The sequence below is a fragment of the Sphaerodactylus townsendi genome, linkage group LG16 (assembly GCF_021028975.2).
Source record: "Sphaerodactylus townsendi isolate TG3544 linkage group LG16, MPM_Stown_v2.3, whole genome shotgun sequence".
Classification (NCBI taxonomy): Eukaryota; Metazoa; Chordata; class Lepidosauria; order Squamata; family Sphaerodactylidae; genus Sphaerodactylus; species Sphaerodactylus townsendi.
Genome location: NC_059440.1, coordinates 28,452,103 through 28,471,362, shown reverse-complemented (window position 1 = coordinate 28,471,362; position 19,260 = coordinate 28,452,103). Strand labels below are relative to the sequence as shown.

Below are 19,260 nucleotides of genomic sequence, written 5' to 3'. Positions count from 1 at the left end.
TAAGTGTAGCTTAAAAGCCACACCACAGAGTAAAAAACAGAGGTCTAAGCTCAAAGTTGAAGGCAGCAGGAAATGAGGATATTACAGCATCAGACGGATTGACTGATCCATGAAAGTCACAGTCCTCCGTTTGCAAGGCTGTTAAGATAGGATTTCTTGGAGGACATTCATTCATTGGGTCTGCTTGAGTCGGAAGCAATTTGATGGCACTTAACGCAAACTCAAAATCAAAACTAAAGCAAGAGGGGGGATGCAATTGTGGGTTCTTCCTGGGAAAAGAGCAGCCTATCTGCAAGGCATCGCCTGCATGGGTGAAGCTGTATAAATATTGGGGTGCTGTGTGGTTTCCGGGCTGTATGGCCGGGTTCTAGCAGCATTCTCTCCTGACGTTTTGCCTGCATCTGTGGCTGGCATCTTCAGAGGATCTTCAGAGGATCTGTATAAATATTATTTAATAGCTGCTAATGGAACAGTGATCACTGTGCTGTTTAAGCGTACCGGAGGCAGTAGGGACGGGCGGCCATAGTTGTAATCCGGGCAATAAAAAGCCTTTCTTTACAGGACTCGGAGCTGAAGTAGTTTGGACGCTGAAAGACCAATAATTGAAGCCAAGCGCGATGCAGTGGTTAAATGTGGCAAACAGCAGCAGTGGCATAGTGGTTAAGAGCATAAGAACATACGAACTAGCTTGCTGGATCAGACCAGAGTCCGTTGTCCAGCACTCTGTTATTCGCAGTGGCCCACCAGGTGCCTTTGGGAGCTCACGTACAGGATGTGAAACCAACGGCCTTCTGCTGCTGCTGCTGCTCCTGAGCACCTGGTCTGCTAAGGCATTTGCAATCTGAGATCAAGGAGGATCAAGATTGGAAGCCATAGATCGACTTCTCCTCCATAAATCTGTCCAAGCCCTTTTTAAAGCTATCCAGGTTAGTGGCCATCCCTACCTCCTTACAGGTGTGCTGTAATTGGGAGGAACCGGGTTTGATTCCCTGCTCTGCCGCCTGAGCTGTGGAGGTTTATCTGGGGAATTCAGATTAGCCTGTACACTCCAACACATGCTAGCTGGGTGACCTTGGACTAGTCACAGTTCTTCTGAGCTCTCTCAGCCCCACCTACCTCACAGGGTGTTCGTTGTGAGGGGGGAAGGGAAAGGAGTTTGTAAGCCCCTTTGAGTCTCCTAACAGGAGAGAAAGGGGGGGATATAAATCCAACTCTTCTTCTTCAAACTAGGAACCAGGAGACTTGTGTTCAGATCTCCTACTCTCAGGGTGTCCTTGGGCCACTTGCTAGCCTGCCCTTCCTTGCAGGGTTGTTGCAAGGTTAAAAAGGAGGAGAGAACCCTCTTTGCCACTCTCAGTGAGCAGCCTGCAGGAACAAGTGCCCTAAAAACATCTCACTACCCAACCTAGAAGCGTCTTCCCCCCACTTGGGGGCTGGGGCTGTGACTCCCAGCCCTGCCCGGGACGTTCTGCACAGCGCCAGTTGTCTTTTCTTCTGCTTTGCACAGAAAACAGGTGGGGCCCTTTGCTTATTTTCCCCTTTGCTGCCTCGACTTGAATCTGGGGTAAAGTGTAGCCGTAGGGCGCAGCTTGGCAAACAGCTGGCAGTGGGCAGGTTCTGAGCGCTGACCAGGGAGGGAAGTAGGTTTGTGCTGTTTCTTGGCAGCGTGCTCCTCTGGCACCGTGCCCAGCGCATTCCTTACCTCTGCAGCTCCTGCTGCTTGCCCGTCTCACCTATGCGTCTGTGTGTAGACGTGCCTTCTTTCTCTACCCTCTAAGAGGCAAGCTGTCTCTCCCTCTCCCTCCCGCACCTCAAGTCTTCCTGATAGAGAAAACAAAAGATATCTATGTACTTCGGGGGGGTGGGGGGTGGGGGGCTGACCTGTCTGTTCTGGTTCCTTTACCTTGAAATGGTTCTGCTGGCTGGCGGGTGGCCAGCTCTCTGCAAGAAAGGAAGCCCTCCTTGGGGAAGGCGAGGTCTGCCCTTGGAAGCTGAAGGCTGCTGGTGCTCCAAAGGCTGGGTGGGGGCCTGTTGGCTCCATCTGCTTGCCCCCCCCCCTTACAGCCCACTGCAAAGGCTTTCCTCCTGTTTTAAATTTCTCCTGAAATCAGAGAAGGACCGGGTTTTTGAAAGTCCGCCGTCTCTCCTGCTCTTTGATACCAACCTCCATGGGAGACCTGGACTTTTCCTGCAGTGACCACTGCTCTCCAGACCACAGCTTGCCTGGAGAACATGGCAGCTCGGGAGGGGGGATTTGGAGGCATCCCATTCCTGCTGTGGTCTGTCCCCTCTTCAAACTCCCCCCTACCCCTCTGCCCTCAAATTTGCGGGACTTTCTCAAGCCCGAGTTTGCACCCTTCAGTGGTTATGTCAATGGCAGGGGTCTGCACCCTGCGGCTCTCCAGATGTTCATGGACATGCTGGCAGGGGCTGATGGGATTTGTAGTCCATGAACATCTGGAGAGCCGCAGGTTGCAGACCCCTGGTCTATGGTCTCAGTACACAGAATTTAGAGAGGTGTTGTGGGTTTTCTGTGTTGTATGGCCTGACGTTTCGCCTGCATCTGTGGCTGAACCCAGAGAAACCACAACACCCCAATGAGTCCGGCCGTGAAAGCCTTTGACAATACAATGTAGAGAGGTTTAGAATGCTTCAGCAGGCGCAAAAGGACACTTCTTGGATTGCAGTGTTTGACATTTTTTTAAAAATTGGTGATTTTGCATGTCTGGGAGTCTTTTCAGTTAATGTAGACCAATGGAATTGTTAGCTGGAATTCTCGTGATCTGTCTCTAACCTCTGTTACTTCCAGCAGCTAAAGGTTCAGCGAGGGCTCTGTTTTCTTTTCAAAATTTAATAAAAGTGAATAACTAGGATTTGCATGAATCCCCTCTGTAATGCGTGGAGCATTATTTATAGCCTTGTACCTGAAAGGTTGGCCAATGTTGCTGTCCTTGGGGGCAAAGGACTGTGGCTTGGAGCCGATGAAGGCCACCCAGAAGAGTTTGTGGCACGATTGGGAGCCGGGCTGGGGTCCTCTTGATTAAAACAATCCCACCCCAAACTTGCTGGGATTTGGGAGTGGCTGGAACAGACCACGTGACTGCAGATAATCCTGGGTATTTGTATGCAGCTGGGAGAAGTGATCTGCCAGAGATCTAACTTTAAGCCACTACGGAAAAGCAAACTATATGTTTGCTATGATAAATAGACAGAGGGATTGCTATGGTCGCTGCAGGCTTAAGTCGAGGCTGAGCCTCTGAATCTGCTTTGAATGCCAAGATGAGCTTTGTCAAATGAAAGGCCGTGAGGAGGAGTGCCTCTGAGCATATATAGAGTATTAAAATGTTCACGTTTCCACATATATGCCTTGAAATCCTTGATAAAGAGGTATGTTATGTGAATGCAGTTTGCTGACAATACAATAAAGGGGAGTTCCTTCTGTTGTGTCTCTCTTTACAGCAATTCTGTGGTGCTGTGGTTCCACAACTGATTTATGGCGACCCTTGTCAAGGCAAGAGATATTGAGAGGTGGTTTGCCTCTGCGCAGCAGCCCTGGACTTCCCATCCAAGTACTAAGTGAGGCTGACCCTTCTTAGCTGGAATAAGTAGATTAAATAAATGGCTTCCAAGACTGGACAAGATTGGTCTAGCCTGGGCCATCCAGGTTAGGTCAAAAGTCAAGCAGAGGTGGTTTACCATGGCCTGCCTCTGCTCAGCAACTCTTGACTTCCTTTGTGATCCCCCTGCTTCGTTTCTGAGATCTCAGGAGATCGAGCCAGCTTGACCCATCGATATCGTCCCTATTCGCTGTCTCTTTGTAAATGATGATGTTCCCGTTAAGCACATAAGTTTCTGTGCTGTTCTGAGAATGTGGCATCATCTCCCGCTAGTTAGCAGTTTTTATCTCTGCCTAGAACGGTTTTCTGGCCGAACTGCTTGGAAAGAAGACAGTGACCCCCCTAATAGGACTTTTATTGCATGGATATGTGGGCCCTCTGCTCCCAGCCAAAATGCTTTCTGCTGCCCCAGGTTGATGGCTTTTCGGAAGAACTTGTGCTAGCTGGGTATGTAACTCAGTTGAGCAGAAGACTTTGCCCGTTTTGCTCTGAAGCATAGTAAATCACACACTGTTTTGTTGTTGTTGTTGTTGTTGCTTTTAATAGCCCCCCCCCCCCCCCCGCCCCAGTGGTGGGATTCAAATAATTTAACAACCGGTTGTTTACAAGCACCATTTTAACAACCGGTTCTGCCGAAGTGGCTGAATCCCACCATTGCTCCCCTCTTTCTGTACTGCCCCCCCTTTCTGTTTGGCTTCCAGTTCTGTCTTCTTTGCCACAGAGACCCTCGAAAAGCTGGGAAGGGTTTGTCTTCTACAGGAACAGTTGCGGTTGACAGCTGTGTTTGTTCTTGAGGTGAAACATGGCCACAAAACTTTGCTGCCTCAAAGCCAAACATGTTCATGACTGGAGAACAGGATTTCCTTCTCTGCTTTCTTTTGAAATGAGACACTGAATGTAAGAACTTTCTTGGCTAGATCCTGCCAAGGGCTTCTAGTCCTGCATTCTGTTCTAACCATTGGCCAACTAATTATCTCTCTCTCAATCCCCTGCCATCTTCCCATTGGGAACCCAAGATGGCTGGCATAATTCTCCTCTTCTCCTTTTTATCTTCATAAAAACCTGCGAGGAAGGTTGGGCAGAGATTATGCGTCTGGCTCAGGACCACCCAGCAAGCTTTGATGGCAGAGAAGAGATTCGAACGCTGCTCTTCCAGATGCTAGTCCAAACACTTTAAACTGCTACACCATACAATGCTGGGGTACTCCTACATACAGCGAGATAGAGAATAGCTTCCTCTGAGCTCCTTGTGATCAAAGGTAGACTTCTTCATTACATGGAGGTTCCATTTTGTCCTCATGGTCACTAGTTGTCAATAACTAGGAATGTGACCTTATGAAATTTAATGGGCCGTGTTCCATCTTGTGATAGCATGCTTGTGATAGCATAACTAAGAAGAAGCAAGCCTTTATTGGCATAGACAGCAGTACAACAATAATAAAAACAGATTTAAAAAGCATATACAATACAGGATATACATGTTAGGATGAAGGAAATCTTCTGGCATTTAGTAATTTCCAGGAGAAAGTCTGCCACTATCATACAGAGAGAAGGATCAGGGTTGTCCAACAAGTCGTGTAATCTAATTAAATCGGGGAGATCGGGTAAATGTAAAGGAGTGAGATTCACATACTTGGATCTGATTTCCTTGAATCTGAGACAGTGAAGTAATTGGTGGGCCAGAGATTCAACTGAGCCATCGTTACATGGGCACAATCTTTTAGCCTTTTCTTGCTTATTAAATCTGCCATGTAACAAGGCAGAAGGCATAACATTAAACCTGGCGAGCATTATGGCTCTCCTTTGAGCAGGGTTTATTAAGCAATGCAGGTGGTGTGCCAAGTGGCCCCATTCAAATGGGAGAGAAAAATACAGGGGGGGAGCACGTTTTCTTGGCTGCGGTGAGTAGGGTAGAGAACTCTCTATCCAATAGTTGACCTTTTAATTTCCTATAAGCTTCTGAATAGGACAAAGGGCAAAGTGAATCCACTGACAGTCCGATAGAGGCAATTTTTTCTTCAATTATGGAAAACCAGGGATGATAACATAACTAAGCAAATTGCAAAGTTTGGGAACGTGGATAGTTTCTTTTAACGCCATCGTTGTCCTTCCGGGAACATCAATAAAATTTTGCGATGCGTTATTTCTGGAAGCTGCAGTAAGTTCTCTCTTGCAAGGACCCCCGAGGTCAGGGGTGGCCAACCTATGGTGCTCCAGATGTTCGTGGACTACAATTCCCATCAGCTGCTGCCAGCATGGCCGAGCTCGATTTCTGCTCCTTAAACCGATTCATAGGCAGACGGTTTCAAGCATAGAGGAAGACGACTTGCCCAGAAATACTTGTTGCTGACTAGAGCTCACAGTTACAGTATAATGGATTGTGCAACACAGGGTAAACATTTGGGAGTTTTACTTGATGGACCTGATGCATTGTTAACTTGATTTATGGGTTTCAACGGTGTTTTAACTGAACATGTTTATAACTGTTTTAAGTAAACCGGCCTATCACACATCAAGTTGCGTAATGCAGACTTATCCTACTGGGGTGTGGTTGGATGCTGAGACCACGGTGGAATTGGTGGCCCCATATTTTTGTCTCCAAGTTCTGTCCTTCTCTATCTCTCCCTCCCTCATTAGTATCGGGTCTGCCCATCTTGCCGTGATCTTTGGGTCTTCATCTTTATCACCAGTTGGGGAGCAAGGTCAATTTCCAGTTCTGTTGCTGGCGAGGATTGCTGTGAGATTTTTTTAGCTTGGATTTCAGCCCTGTCCTTGATTTTGTGGCCGTGTCTCTTGGCCAAATCTACCCCGTTTTTATTTTACTGCTCCTCCATGGAGTTTATGGCAATGGATTTAGTTTGCCTTTCTTCCTTTTGGTTATTACAACGACCCTGCAAGGTTTGTTGTGAGAGAGAGGCTGGCCTAAAGTCACCCGCTGAATTTCATGGCAGGATTTGAACCCAGGTTTCCACGGCTGTAGAACACAATGCTCTCACCACATTCTTCTTACTTGTCAATAGAATAGTCAAGTCCTGAGAGGTGGGACAAACTGGAAACTTGCTCAGATGCCACCGTGAAGTTTTGCAATCCAAGTTGTCACCGGGCTTAGCTGCCACATGCATTTGTTTACTTAAAATATTTATACTGTGTCACTTTTACCACAAACGCTTCCTAGGTGACTTCCAGCAGCTGTATTTGGATAGCAATAAATTATAAAACCACAGCAGCAAGAGACTATCCACAAAACCAGCCAGGCCACTTAAACAGTTAGACCAGCTGAATTTTGTTATAAAAGTTGGATGAAAAAATATATTAGTGGGGTATCTTTAGGCTGAGGAAAACAAGCGCAACCACAGAAATCAGCAGGTCAGCTTAGAAGCAGGGGGAAAACGAAAACGAAAATGACCTGGTGCCACCACCAAAAAGACTATGTCCCTTGTTTCTGAAGGTGGAGGTCCCTGAAGTGGATTTTAACTAGGGATGAGGTGTTGTGCCCCTCTTCACTTCTTTTGAATTTCATAATGTTTCCTCATTTGTTTGTTTGGGTTTGCTTATGGTTGCTATTGTGGGTTATTCCTTTGTCGCCATCTGCACTTCTGTCTTTTCAAAAACAATGTTGACAGACATGCTCATTTTAATGGGAAAAAAATTCAGCATGTGGAAAGAGACGCTGGCTGGAAAATGAGGACAGTTGCCTCTTACAGTTTAGCTAATGAAACGTGAGTGTTCATAAATTGCAGACTGCTCCAATTGACGGGTAAGGATTAACTATCCCCTTGAGGTGTCTGGAATATTTAAGAGTCTAGCAGAGGGATTCGTAATCAATGCCCGTCTGTCTCTTTCTCCAGGTGAGGGTCTGGAGATACCTGAAAGGCAAAGAAGCTGTGAGTCATGAGATCCTTTTGGACGGCGGGAACAAAGTGATGATTGGCGGGTTTGGGGACCCCGTGATTTGCGACAACCAGGTCTCCACGGGGGACACACGGATTTTCTTTGTGAACCCTGCCCCGCACCACATGTGGCCTGCTCACAAGAACGAGTTGATGTTAAACTCCAGCCTCATGAGGATTACTTTGCGCAACCTGGAGGAGGTGGAGCACTGTGTGGAAGGTGAGTCTGGCATGGTTTTCTGAGTTCATTTTGGAGTCCCTCAGTCTTTTGGGCTCACTGCAGCCGAGGTTTTTGTGTACCCTGTCTTTAGAAACGATTGCCCTAAACCATCCAAATCCTAAGCTTAAGATATTTCTGGTTATGAGACCTGTATAAATTATGTAGCGTGAGCAAATAGTTCAGAATGAAAACGGTGCCGCCTTCTGCATTTTGCAGTATTTATTTAAGACTGTTTCAGAGGGTAGTTTTGGAATCTGCAGAAGAACATCTGGGCCCTTTCCCCACTTACCTTTGTCCGAGGGACGCTGCTCGCAATTCCCAGCGCGCACAATTCCTGGCGCGTGCCCCAGCTTCATCAAAAGGCGCCATTTCAAAAGGCGCCAGGAATTACGCACGCTGAGGGGGCGCGAGAGAGGCAGTGTCGGGGCGGCTGCGTTCTCGCCGCCCCGAAGTGGGGAGTGCAGCTGGACCCCGGGCTACTTGAAGAGAGTAGCGCGGGGCTTAAGGTAAGTGGGGAAAGGGCCCTGGATTCCAGTAGCACTCGAGAACAGGGGTCTCTGAACGATGGCCCTCCAGATGGTCATGGACTACAATTCCCACCAGCCCCTGGGAACTGTAGTCTATGAACATCTGGAGGGTCATAGGGTAGAGACCCCTGTTCTGGAACAATGGACACCTCCCAGGAGTTGCATAGGGATATAAGATTCTTATTACAGGTGCTTATTTTCTGCCCCTAAGCATTTCTTCTCTGGTCTAATCTAATTGATTACAATTGCATTGCACCTTTGAATTCTGAGCTCCTTCTTTGCACTACCCCTCCCAATCGCTAACTGAGATATAGGACTCAGAGATTGCCATGCTGACTCATATCTGACGAAGGGAGTGTTGACTCTTGGAAGCTCATGCCTCCCAAACCTTGTTGCTTTCTAAGTCTCCGCTGGCCTCAAATCTAGCTATTTAAGGCCTTCACGGCTTGGCAGGAAGCTAGGCAGAACTCTAGAAATCTCATTGGGTCCTGCGTTGTCCCCAGAGGGCCCAGCCGTTGGCGTTACACTTCCAGGGTCATCTGTTGTAGTCATAAGGGCAAGAAACTTGAAGTTTCAAATTGGAGTCCGGCCGCCAGCTGCTGGAAACCCGGCTTCTCAGATTTCAGTGAGCGTATTTTTGTCATCGCCAGAGCGAGCAAGTTGTGTTTTTCTACAAGATTGGAAACAGTCTTGGGAATCGAAGCCGTGCACTTCTGGGGACGTGTGGCAAAAACAGAGCCCCGATTATCTTGCCGGCTACCGAAGTTCAGGTTGCACTTCTGCTGAAATCATTTCTCACAGACATTGTCAACTTGGAACGTTTTGCAGTTTTAGATCTCAGACGTTTAAACCCAGCTCTCTTTCCTTTGTGTTTGCATCCAGCCCTTTCCCCCAGGACTTAGAGGGTTTAATGTTGCTTCCAGCCATCGCAGCGGAGAATGTGATTGATAAATTTTACTGGGAAATGAAATAACGCAACTGCAGTGAGGTTGTAGCCTCTCAGCAGCCCCTTGACTGGATTAGATTGAGCGGAAGCTAAGTACACGAGGCAGTCGGTATTGGGAGTTTCTGGTGCCTTGTTGATGACGACTCCGTTCCAACTCGAAGCAGCTCAGATTGTCTGTCTGGGCTGCACAGCTTTAGAAGTTTCCCAGACAGAATGCTTCTCTGTAGTTGCTGTCACATAGAAAGCTAATGGCATAGAGAGGGTTGCGTGGTGAGAGCCAGCGTGGTGTAGTGGTTGAGAGCAGGTGTGCTCTAATCTGGAGAACTGAGTTTGATTCCCCGCTCTGCCACTAGAGCTGTGGAGGCGTATCTGGTGAACCAGATTAGCTTGTGCACTCCAAACACATGCCAGCTGAGTGACCTTGGGCTAGTCACAGTTCTTCGGAGCTCTCTCAGAGTGTTTGTTGTGGGTGGGGGAAGGGAAAGGAGATTGTAAACCCATTTCAGTCTCCTTGCAGAAGAGAAAGGGAGGATATAAATCCAAACTCTTCCTTCTTCTTCTTTGCCCGTGAGTGTTCAGTGACTGTTCAGGTCTTTGCCTCGGAGTGGATGGCTTCGGATATTTCTAAAATGATTCAAACTGTTAGCTTTAAGCTAAAGGCTTTGTTGGTTTTTGCAGACAAAGCCATCTGATGCCGCCTCCCTGATTTGTGTATTCTGCCCAGGAGCAGGTGAGCAAATAATGCAGAAAGCCCCCCGAGCGCTGTTTGAGCCAACAAAGAACATTCCAACTGGCACCCTCAGCCCCCATGTACACACTTCTGGGGCCTCCAGAACAAAAGAGACTCTTCTTCAAAAACATAAGCTTTGTGAAACCTGAGAGTGCTGTTCAAAAAATGAAACCCGGAATATGGGACTGGGTCGGCATCTGGAGGTCAAATCTGCATCCTGCCCCCCAGTCTCCTGATTCTAAGACCCTCCAGTGGTATCCGCTTCAAGTTCTTTTCTCTTGAACCCTCTCCTTTCACATTTCTTAGGCCCCTTCCGCACATGCAGAATAATGCGCTTTCAATTCACTTTCACAATTCTTTGCAAGTAGGTTTTGCTGTCCCACACAAGTAAAATCAAGCTGCAAAGTGGGTCGAAAGTGCTTTATTCTCTGCATGCGCACTGTTGAGATTGACATCATCAGTATGATGATGATGATGATGATGATGATGATGATGATGATGATGATGATGATGATGCCATCAGCTAATGGCAACCGTGTCACAATTTTGAAGCAAGAGACAGACAGAGGTGGCTTGCCCTTGCTTGTGTCTACATAGGGACACTGGACTTCCTTGGTGATCTCCCATCTAAGTACTAACCAGGACTAACCCTGTTAGCTAACCCTGTTAGCTAACCCTGTTAGCTAACCCTGTTAGCTTCTAAGATCTGGTGTGGTTGGGCTAGCCTGGCTTATCTGGGTCAGGGCAGAGAAAGCAAGGTGGGTAGCCATTGCCTGCCTCTCTTGCCTTCCCTTGGTGGTCTCCCATCCAAGTACTAATCAGGACTGACCCTGCTTAGCTTGTGAGAGCCTAGCCCTGTGGTGGCGAACCTTTGGCACTCCAGATGTTATGGACTACAATTCCCATCAGCCCCTGCTGACAGTGGCTGATGGGAATTGTAGTCCATAACATCTGGAGTGCCAAAGGTTCACCACCACAGGGCTAGCCCATCTGGGTCAGGGCACTGAACAGGGCAAATTCTCTCATCTTAGTCTCTCAGCGTATAAAACATGTGCTTTAGCCAAGTGGGGAAGGAAACGAAGGAGGGAACGCCATTATCCCAAGGAGGTGAATCCATGGATTGAGGGAACGCTGTTATCCTGCAAGGCGCTGTTGGTTAGGAAGACTGTTCTGTTTTAGGCTGCCAGCTGGAACTCTTGACAGGTCCATAAGGTTCCGCCTTCCCCTCTCTGAGCCTTTGTGCCTGTGTGACTCCTGGGACACTTGGAAGACCCTTGGCATCTTTGATTGCCTGTGGGGAAGGTCTAAGAAGTGAGGTTTGCTGTGTGGTGCCCTGGCACTGTGGAACAGACCAGACAGACTTCCATGCACTCTTGTTTCTTTCAGGAAACTGGTAAAGCAAACATTGGCTAAGTCTTTGGAAGAACTGGCTAGCACTGTAATTTGCTGTCTGTGTTTCCTCAGATCGTTTGATGTCTGCTGGGTGGCTTTCTACTGTTGTTGAATGTTTTCTTGCCTTTTGATGGATGAAAAAATAAGCTGTATTCTGGATTTAAATGACAGGATAGATGCAAGTCAGGACTCCCCAGCTTTTTAAGCCTGCTGTTGGAATCTGGACACAGGGTGGTGGGTGCAACCACAAAATGGCTGCCACCGGAGGAGGAGCCAGCCAAAAATGGCTGCCGCAAAAGGAGGAACCTGCCACGAAATGACTGCTGTAAGAGAAGGCAGTCACAGTGGCTGCCGTAGTTTACCTTTAGTCATGCCGAGAAGATGCTTGTGCTATGGTAGCCGCAATATTGTTAAAAATCTGTACAGCCAATCAGAAGCCCTGCTGGTTAAAATCACCTCTTGACGCCTCCCACTTTCTACAAACACTTGGCGGCCGCTAGGAAAGGTGGGAGAGTGAAGGGCACATCTACTTCTGTCTTGAGATACAAGGAATGGGGTTCAATGCAATACTAACCTTTATTGCTTACGATAAAAATGTATAATTTTCATCAAAAGGGGGAAGAATTGTTACCTGAAGTTTAACTCCATCACAAGCTGAGGATCTGTACATTAATATGAGCCCTTTGGGGGAGGGCAGTATAGAAGCTTTAATAATAATAATAATAATAATAATAATAATAATAATAATAATAATAATAATAATAATAATAATAATAATGCTTGCTGTGTGTAACTGTTTTGTATCAATAATAATAATAATAATAATAATAATAATAATAATAATAATAATAATAATAATAATAATAATAATAATAATAATAATAATAATAATAATATCAGGATCCTTAATCTTCTAATTACCCCCACACACACCTCTTTGCCCATTCATCTGAACCCACCCCCCACCCCCCACAAAACCCCTGACTATCCCTTGAGCAATTTCTCTTTGGCCTGAGTGTCTCAGATTTCTCTCCGAATGTGACTACAGTTATTACGGAGATCCCCGTGTTTATGTACAGCTCAGGATGACTTGCATTCCGACTCTTTTGAGTGCCACGTCTTTGTGGAAGGAAGTGGATATTCAATTAAAGAAAAAACGTGAAGTCGGGGAAGAGGGGGAGGGAACGTGCATTCCTCCAAGTGCCCTTATCTTTGCTCCTTCCGCTATGATTGACTCTGTTGCATTTTTGCTCTGTTACTCATGTGGACCTTGAACTCTGCCGGAGAGACAGCATACTGGGGGGATGAGCGAATTGATCTTATCGTGTTTCTTCCTGAGATTGGGTCACAGTCAGGGATAAGAAACTGGAAGGAGATGTGCAGGTGGAGGAGTTGCCTCTCATGAAGAAGAAAAACTAATTCAGCGGAGCGTATTATGTCCCGGCGGGTGCTCAGGGAGGACATTTTCTTCATTAGTGCAGTTGTGTTTGTGAAGGTGGATGGATTATGTAATTATCTGTTGGTGCATCAGCACGTGGGCCTAAGAATCACGACAGTCCTTTCATGATAGTGCTTCTGCAATTCTCACTGTTCAGGTAGACTGCTCCTGCACAGGACCTGTTGTGTGGTGGGCTGTTTTTCTGACCAACATTGCTTACATCTGATTCTTTTTCCCTCCTGTGATCTCAGCATCATCCCCTGTTAGACTGTATTATGCTGTGCCAGGCTGCAGGTCAGGCGTGCTGCCCTTACTAAGCCTCTCTGTACGCTTTTCATCTGTGATCTTGAAAACATGCTTTGTTATCCAGCATAAATCACATCTTTCTCCTTCAACAATGTATTACATGCTCTCTGTTTCTTTTATGCTTTGTCTGGGTTGTACTCTGGACAGACACATATTATATTCCTTCCTTCCTTACGCTGCTGCATGTGATTGGGTGCATTTTTCAGACTTCCAAACACTGCGTTTTTTCTTCTGTCTTAATCGGCTCTTCCTTTTTAAACAGAACAAGCAAAGACTTTTGGGCACCTGCATCCAAATGGCACAAAGTTACAAACCAGATGGTTGATTCCTTGGGATCTTTTATAATGATATCCCAAAATCTGTTACCTGGAGATTGTTGCCTGATCTTGCCTTAATGGCTGCGCCCATCTTGATCGTAGATTCTTAGGTGACGTTAGCACTGGCAAGAGGGGGGAAAAAACCAATTAAAGGTACGGAGGATATGATTCCAGCAAGATCCAGTTGACTGCTAATCCCAAAGTCATTTTTTTCCTGCTTTAAAACTTCTCCCATTTTTGTTTTTTAAGATCATACCACGTAACATCTGTCTGGACATGCATCACCGTCTTACTTGAACAGCTCTACCTGAAGAAGAACTCTGTGCAGGGCTGTCGCTCAGTTTTAAAATAATCATAAATTGATTGATCCAGCGACTTGGCTCAGTTTAAATCTGCTCCTGAAATTTAATTGATCTTTAATTTTTTTTAAAAAAATGCATCTGAATAAAACAGCATTTCTAAAGCGGAAAGCATTGTTTTCTTTCTTTTTCAGCCGTTGCAAGAATGTCTCTTTGTCGCTGCCATCTTTAATCAAATGGAATCACAACGATCCGTGCTTTAATCTCCCAGTGTGCAACTTCCGCTCCAAAAAAAGCTGTTGTGTTGGTGGGAAGCAAAATGAACCCACAGGGATTAACTCTTCCTCTCCGATCTGGTTCTGATCCATATTGGGCATGGCTGCTTTACAAAGTTGGCTCTTAGAGGCGTGTATTCCCGCTCTCTTTCCCTCTCTTCTCAGGTGCCCTGTGCCATTTGCAATTTCTGCCTGCCTTTATTAAAACTCCTTAACTAATACAAAACGAAGATGTCAATTGTAATGGGGGGCACCTTTTAAAAAAAAACCTTTCAAGCAATTATTAAGTTGGATTAAAGAACAGAATGTTGCCGTTGAAACTCTGTGCCACATGATAGAACCCGTTTCCAAGATTTTTAGAAGCGCTTCCCCGTGAATGGATTTGCAGGGCACTGGAGTACTGCTCGTGCATAATCCATACACTTGGAGTGGATTCTGCGTAGTCCTTATGAATTGACATGGAGAGACAGAGCTAACATCTGGACCAGTTCCAGAGGGTGTAATGAGAAAGTGTTGGACTAGGGTCTGGAGGACCCAGGTTTGAATCTCTACTCCACCATGGAAGCTTGCTTGATGACCTTGAACTAGTGCAGGGGTCTGCAACCTGCGGCTCTTCAGACGTTTGTGGACTACAATTCCCATCAGCCCCTGCCACCATGGCCAATTGGCTGATGGGAATTGTAGCCCATGAACATCTGGAGAGCCGCAGGTTGCAGACCCCTGACTAGTGGCTTATTCTGGGCCTAACCTACCTCAGAGGATTGTTGGGAGGAGAAAATAGAGAGAATGATGTAAGCCATTTTGGATCCCAGTGGAAGAAAAGCTAGCTATACATAAATACAAACAAATAGATAAATATATGTGCGTTCCTTTTGCTTCCTCTAATAGCAAACTCCACCCAGTTTCATCTTGACTTTGTAATGATTTTGGGCAGAAATTTAACATGACAGACTGTGCCATGGTCACCCAGCATACTTCAGGGCTAAGCAAGAATTTGAACCCGGGTCTCCAGCAGGACAAGGCCCTGTCCCTTACGTCCAACCTGTTCTCTTATGACCAGTCTTGTGTACGCTTTTCCATTTATTTATTTGCCTTTTTCCTGGCTGTTCTTTCTTTCTCCCGGTCTCTCTTTCTTCCCTGCAGAAGCGCTCGTAATACTGAGGGGTTTTGTAATTCTAAACCAGCCCGTGCAAAATTTCCCTTTTCAGAGTCCTTTACAGAGCTTGTAAGAAGCTCCTGGAGGGTGGCTCAGAGCAAGGAAATTGCTGGCATGGGGTGAGTGGTCGGTAAAGCCCAGGCCTGTTTATTTCCCAGGATCCAGGCTCTTTGCAGAGCTTTGGGGTTGCTGGAAAACAGGGTCCTCTCCCCTTAATCCTTCCTCTGTCTTTTGTGGCGGCCACGACGCAGAGGAGCGAAGGCCTCGTTTCTTGCAATGTGTGTGCCGAGGGTGTTGTTTTTGAGGGAGGGTCTGGCGCTGAGGAACACAGCATCCCCTCCGCTTTGGTCTCAGGAGGGTGAGAAAGTTGACCGGCAGCTGTGAAATGGTAATAAACGATGAGCTCTCCCTGCTGGGACCGTTCTGGGCTGGAACTTGAGAAAGGGGTGGGGGGCGGGGGGATATTGGTGGATGGGCAAACGGAGCCAGACTTTTTTTTGCATTTGGTGGCAATAGACCCAAGTACAGTGTTTCCCAAAAGTTGGTGATTTAAGGGACAGGACTTTTTTGTTGGGGGACTGAATGGGGAGGCACACTTTGTACTTGGAGAGATGCGTCTTGTTGCATTCTGCCCCACCGGTGGGAATTGCCAGAGGAAGCTGAACTGGATTTAGTTTCCTTGGACTGAGAGAGAGAGAGCGAGCATCAGAGAGGGATTTTTTGGCCAAAGCACATTTGCAGGTTGTTAGGCCTAGCGCATGTAGTGTCCTGACCTGGATGGCTTAGGCTGGCGTGATCTCATTAGGTCTTGGAAGCCAAGGAGGGTCAGACACAGCCAGTGCTTGGATGAGAGACCACCCAGGAGGTCCAGGGTTGCTGTATAGAGGCAGGCCACAGCAAACCACCTCTGTTCAATGTATTGTCAAAGGCCGGAATCACTGGGGTGTTGTGGGTTTTCCGGGCTGTATGGCCGTGTTCCAGTAGCATTTTCTCCTCACGTTTCGCCTGCATCTATGGCTGGCTTCTCTTGCTTCAATGGCTTCAATGGCCTCTCTCCAGAGGTGGGATCCAGGAGGTTCTCACAGGTCCCCTAGAGTAGGTTACTAATTATTTGTGTGTGTGCGAGGGTTACTAATTGAGTGATTTTTGCCAGCGTGATTGAAGCAGCTCTAGCAGGAGGTGCACTGGTGCGGTGGCAGCCTGCGCCTGCGTGCATTTGTTTCCTGCCAGCTGACCGGCACAGCAGCTCGCGTCTTGCCACAACCCGCGCCCAGGAATGCTCCGCCCGTCGTGCCGGCCACACTCCCCATCGTGCCCGCCCCAGCCCCGTGGCGCTTCACGCCACAGTTTGAATCCCACCACCATGGGAACCTGTTACTAACATTTTGGATTCCACCACCACCTCTCTCCCTCTTTTAACTTCTGCGACCCTTATTGATTAAAGGACGGAGAGAGACCATTGAAGCCAGAGAAGCCATTGAAATCCACAAACACAAACAGAGCATCCTTGGAGGATGCTGAAGAATGCCTACATGGCTGCCTGCAAGGGCGAACAAACCCTTCATCTTTGTCTCTTCAGTGCAGTCCAATGCGTGCCTGCACTGAAGACACTCTTATGAACAACAATGACAGGTAAGCGCAACTTTGCTTTTCCACACTGCAGGGGGTTGGACTGGATGGCCCTTGGGGTCTCTTCCAATTCTACGATTCTATGATTCTACATCATGCTGGCTGTACAGATACAAGAAGGTTAGAGCCAGGTTCCATTTAGCACAGTATCCTGGTGGCCAGCAGTTTGGACTTGAAGTCAACAGCCCTCTATGATTGGCTCCCTTGCCACAGATATTCAGAAGCCCGCTGCCGTTGAGTATAGATGTTAGAACATCAGCCCTGCTGGAGCAAACCAAAGGCCCCGCTAGTCCAGCCTTCTGACCAGCTGTTCTGCTTCGCTGTCAGGGCTGACAGCTGCTGATGGGCCCGTCCTTCACATATTTATCTCAGGAAAAGATATCTAAACCCAGTGGTCATCATCGCGTGCAGATGCAACAGGAGGAAGCCACAGCTGGAAGGACGATTATTCTTTTTAATCTTGTGCGCATGCCGAAGACGTCTGGTTTTTGTGTTCCCTCCCATCTCCCGCATGTGGAGTCGTATTCTCTTCCTCTGCGTGGGATCCTTGAAGAAATCTTCTCTTGTTAATGACCCAGATGTCGTCTTCTTTTTTGCCAATTGCCTCTTCCCCCTCCCTCCCCGCACCCTTGGCAGGATGGAGCTTCACAAGACTCCTTGGCTTCCAGCCCACAAATTGCTCCTCTTATGAGAAGAAACTTACAGTATTAACAGTCCATTGGGTCAGGGCCGCGAGGGTCACAGTTGAGTGCAGGAGAGGGGGGAATCTGGCAGTGTCTGTTCCGTCTTGGAGCCTTTCCTTTGGCTTCTGAGATGTGTTTGGACCTTCCTTACTGGCTCGTGGATTTCTCCAGCTGTGTGTTGGTGAGAGGTGGAGAAATCCTCTTTCCGATTGAGAATCCAGAGCCGGGAAGCTCTTTGTAGGCTATAGGTGGGTTGGAGCATCAGCTACTTGATGGGCCACTTGAGTCGGCCTGTCTGGGGTAGAAGAGAATGTTAAGAGGCTGAGATACTTGGAACTGCGGCCAGCAGCGTCGTCCAAGTTTACTTAAGTTACGAGCCGGCTGTGAGTACTTGTTTGAATCACGGCTGGCGTAATGTAACGGGAGGCACGCTCAATGTTGTGCGTTAGGCCGGGTAGTGGTTAGGGATTAAGGCCTCCTGGGAGGTCCTGGTTGGCAAGATGAGCACAAGGAGACATTTTTGAATCAGACTTTTTGGTCTGGTGTTGCCTACTCAGTCTGCTGGGGACTCTTCAGGGTCTGAGCTGGGCTTTTCCATCACCTGGTCTTTTTACCTGCAGATGCCAGGGATAGAACCTGGGGCCTTCTGCATGCCAAGCCGGTGCTCTGCCACTGAGCTGCAGCTGTTCCCCCTAAATTCTTACTCGGCCTTGAAACCGATTGGGTGATTTTGGACCAGCCTTTTGTTGAAGCAGCGGCTTACTCGTGAGTAGACCACCTTGCAGGATGCAATGCAAACAAGAACTGAAAGACACACAGTCACCAGTGCAGTTCTATTTATTGCTAACTACTGTCAAAGGGCTCCGCCAGACCACAGGTGTTTCCAGGCACACCTCACCCTGTTGTCTGTGCTTACTATATACAATTGAGGTGCCAATCAGGTGCCCATGTCTTATCTGTCTTTGCACACGGTACACAGTTGTGCACACAGCCCTAATTATGCACACGGCACCTTCTGGAAGGAGGGTCCACCTGTCATCTAGATTTTGTCCATGTAAACACATGTTCTGACACCTTTCAGAAGACAAGCTGTCCCCTCTTGTGCAGCTGAATTGTAAATCTTTATTTTTCTTGGCACATTGACAAGCATGCTGGCGTGCCTTACAGGGCTGTTGTAAGGACAATGTACGTGTTGAACTCTGAACACTTAGGGGAGGGCAGAGGCGTAGCTCCAAGGGGACAGGGGGCGTGACACATCGGGCGTGCTCCCCTGTGGGGGCGTGGTGAGGGCGTTCTGGGGCGGGACGAGGCGGGATGGGGCGAAGGACACACCAGTGCACCAAGCGCTTTCCTCCCTTGCTACGCCTCTGGGGGAGAGCATGGCATAAATGTGTCCTTGACATCACTGTACCTGACAGCGCCACCTTGACCAGACTACGGGAGCTTTGTCAAAAAGTTTACACCTCCAAATCTGGTTGGTGGTCGTGGGTTCAAATCTTGCTCTTTGACTGTGGACCAACATGGCTACCCTCCTGCAGCTCTCTTTGAGCAGAGTTACACCCTTCTTAAATGCTCTTATCCATGCCATCAGTTCCATACTATTTTGTCCAGTTTCTCTACGTAGGGTGTCATAGGAGACACACCTTGGTGACCCCAAAATTCTTCGCAAAAAGTATGCCTATACCGACTTGAAAGATGATTTAATTTGGGTGATCCATATTGGGGCTCCATATAATCGCTGAGGGATTATCTTTGCATTAATGATTCTCAGTGCAGCAGGGACAAATTGGTTATGAATTTTCTACTCAATGGTTCCTGTGATTTTGTACGTGAGA

The 19,260-nt window shown here is 47.5% G+C and overlaps 1 protein-coding gene across 1 annotated transcript in view; it reads left to right on the top strand.

The window, feature by feature from the left end:
* The window catches only part of AGRN (agrin), a 251,155-nt gene that overhangs the window by 12,660 nt on the left and 219,235 nt on the right, over window positions 1-19,260 (top strand). The window contains 1 exon segment of the mRNA XM_048518531.1: window positions 7,466-7,727. Coding sequence (XP_048374488.1) covers window positions 7,466-7,727 — 262 coding nt within the window.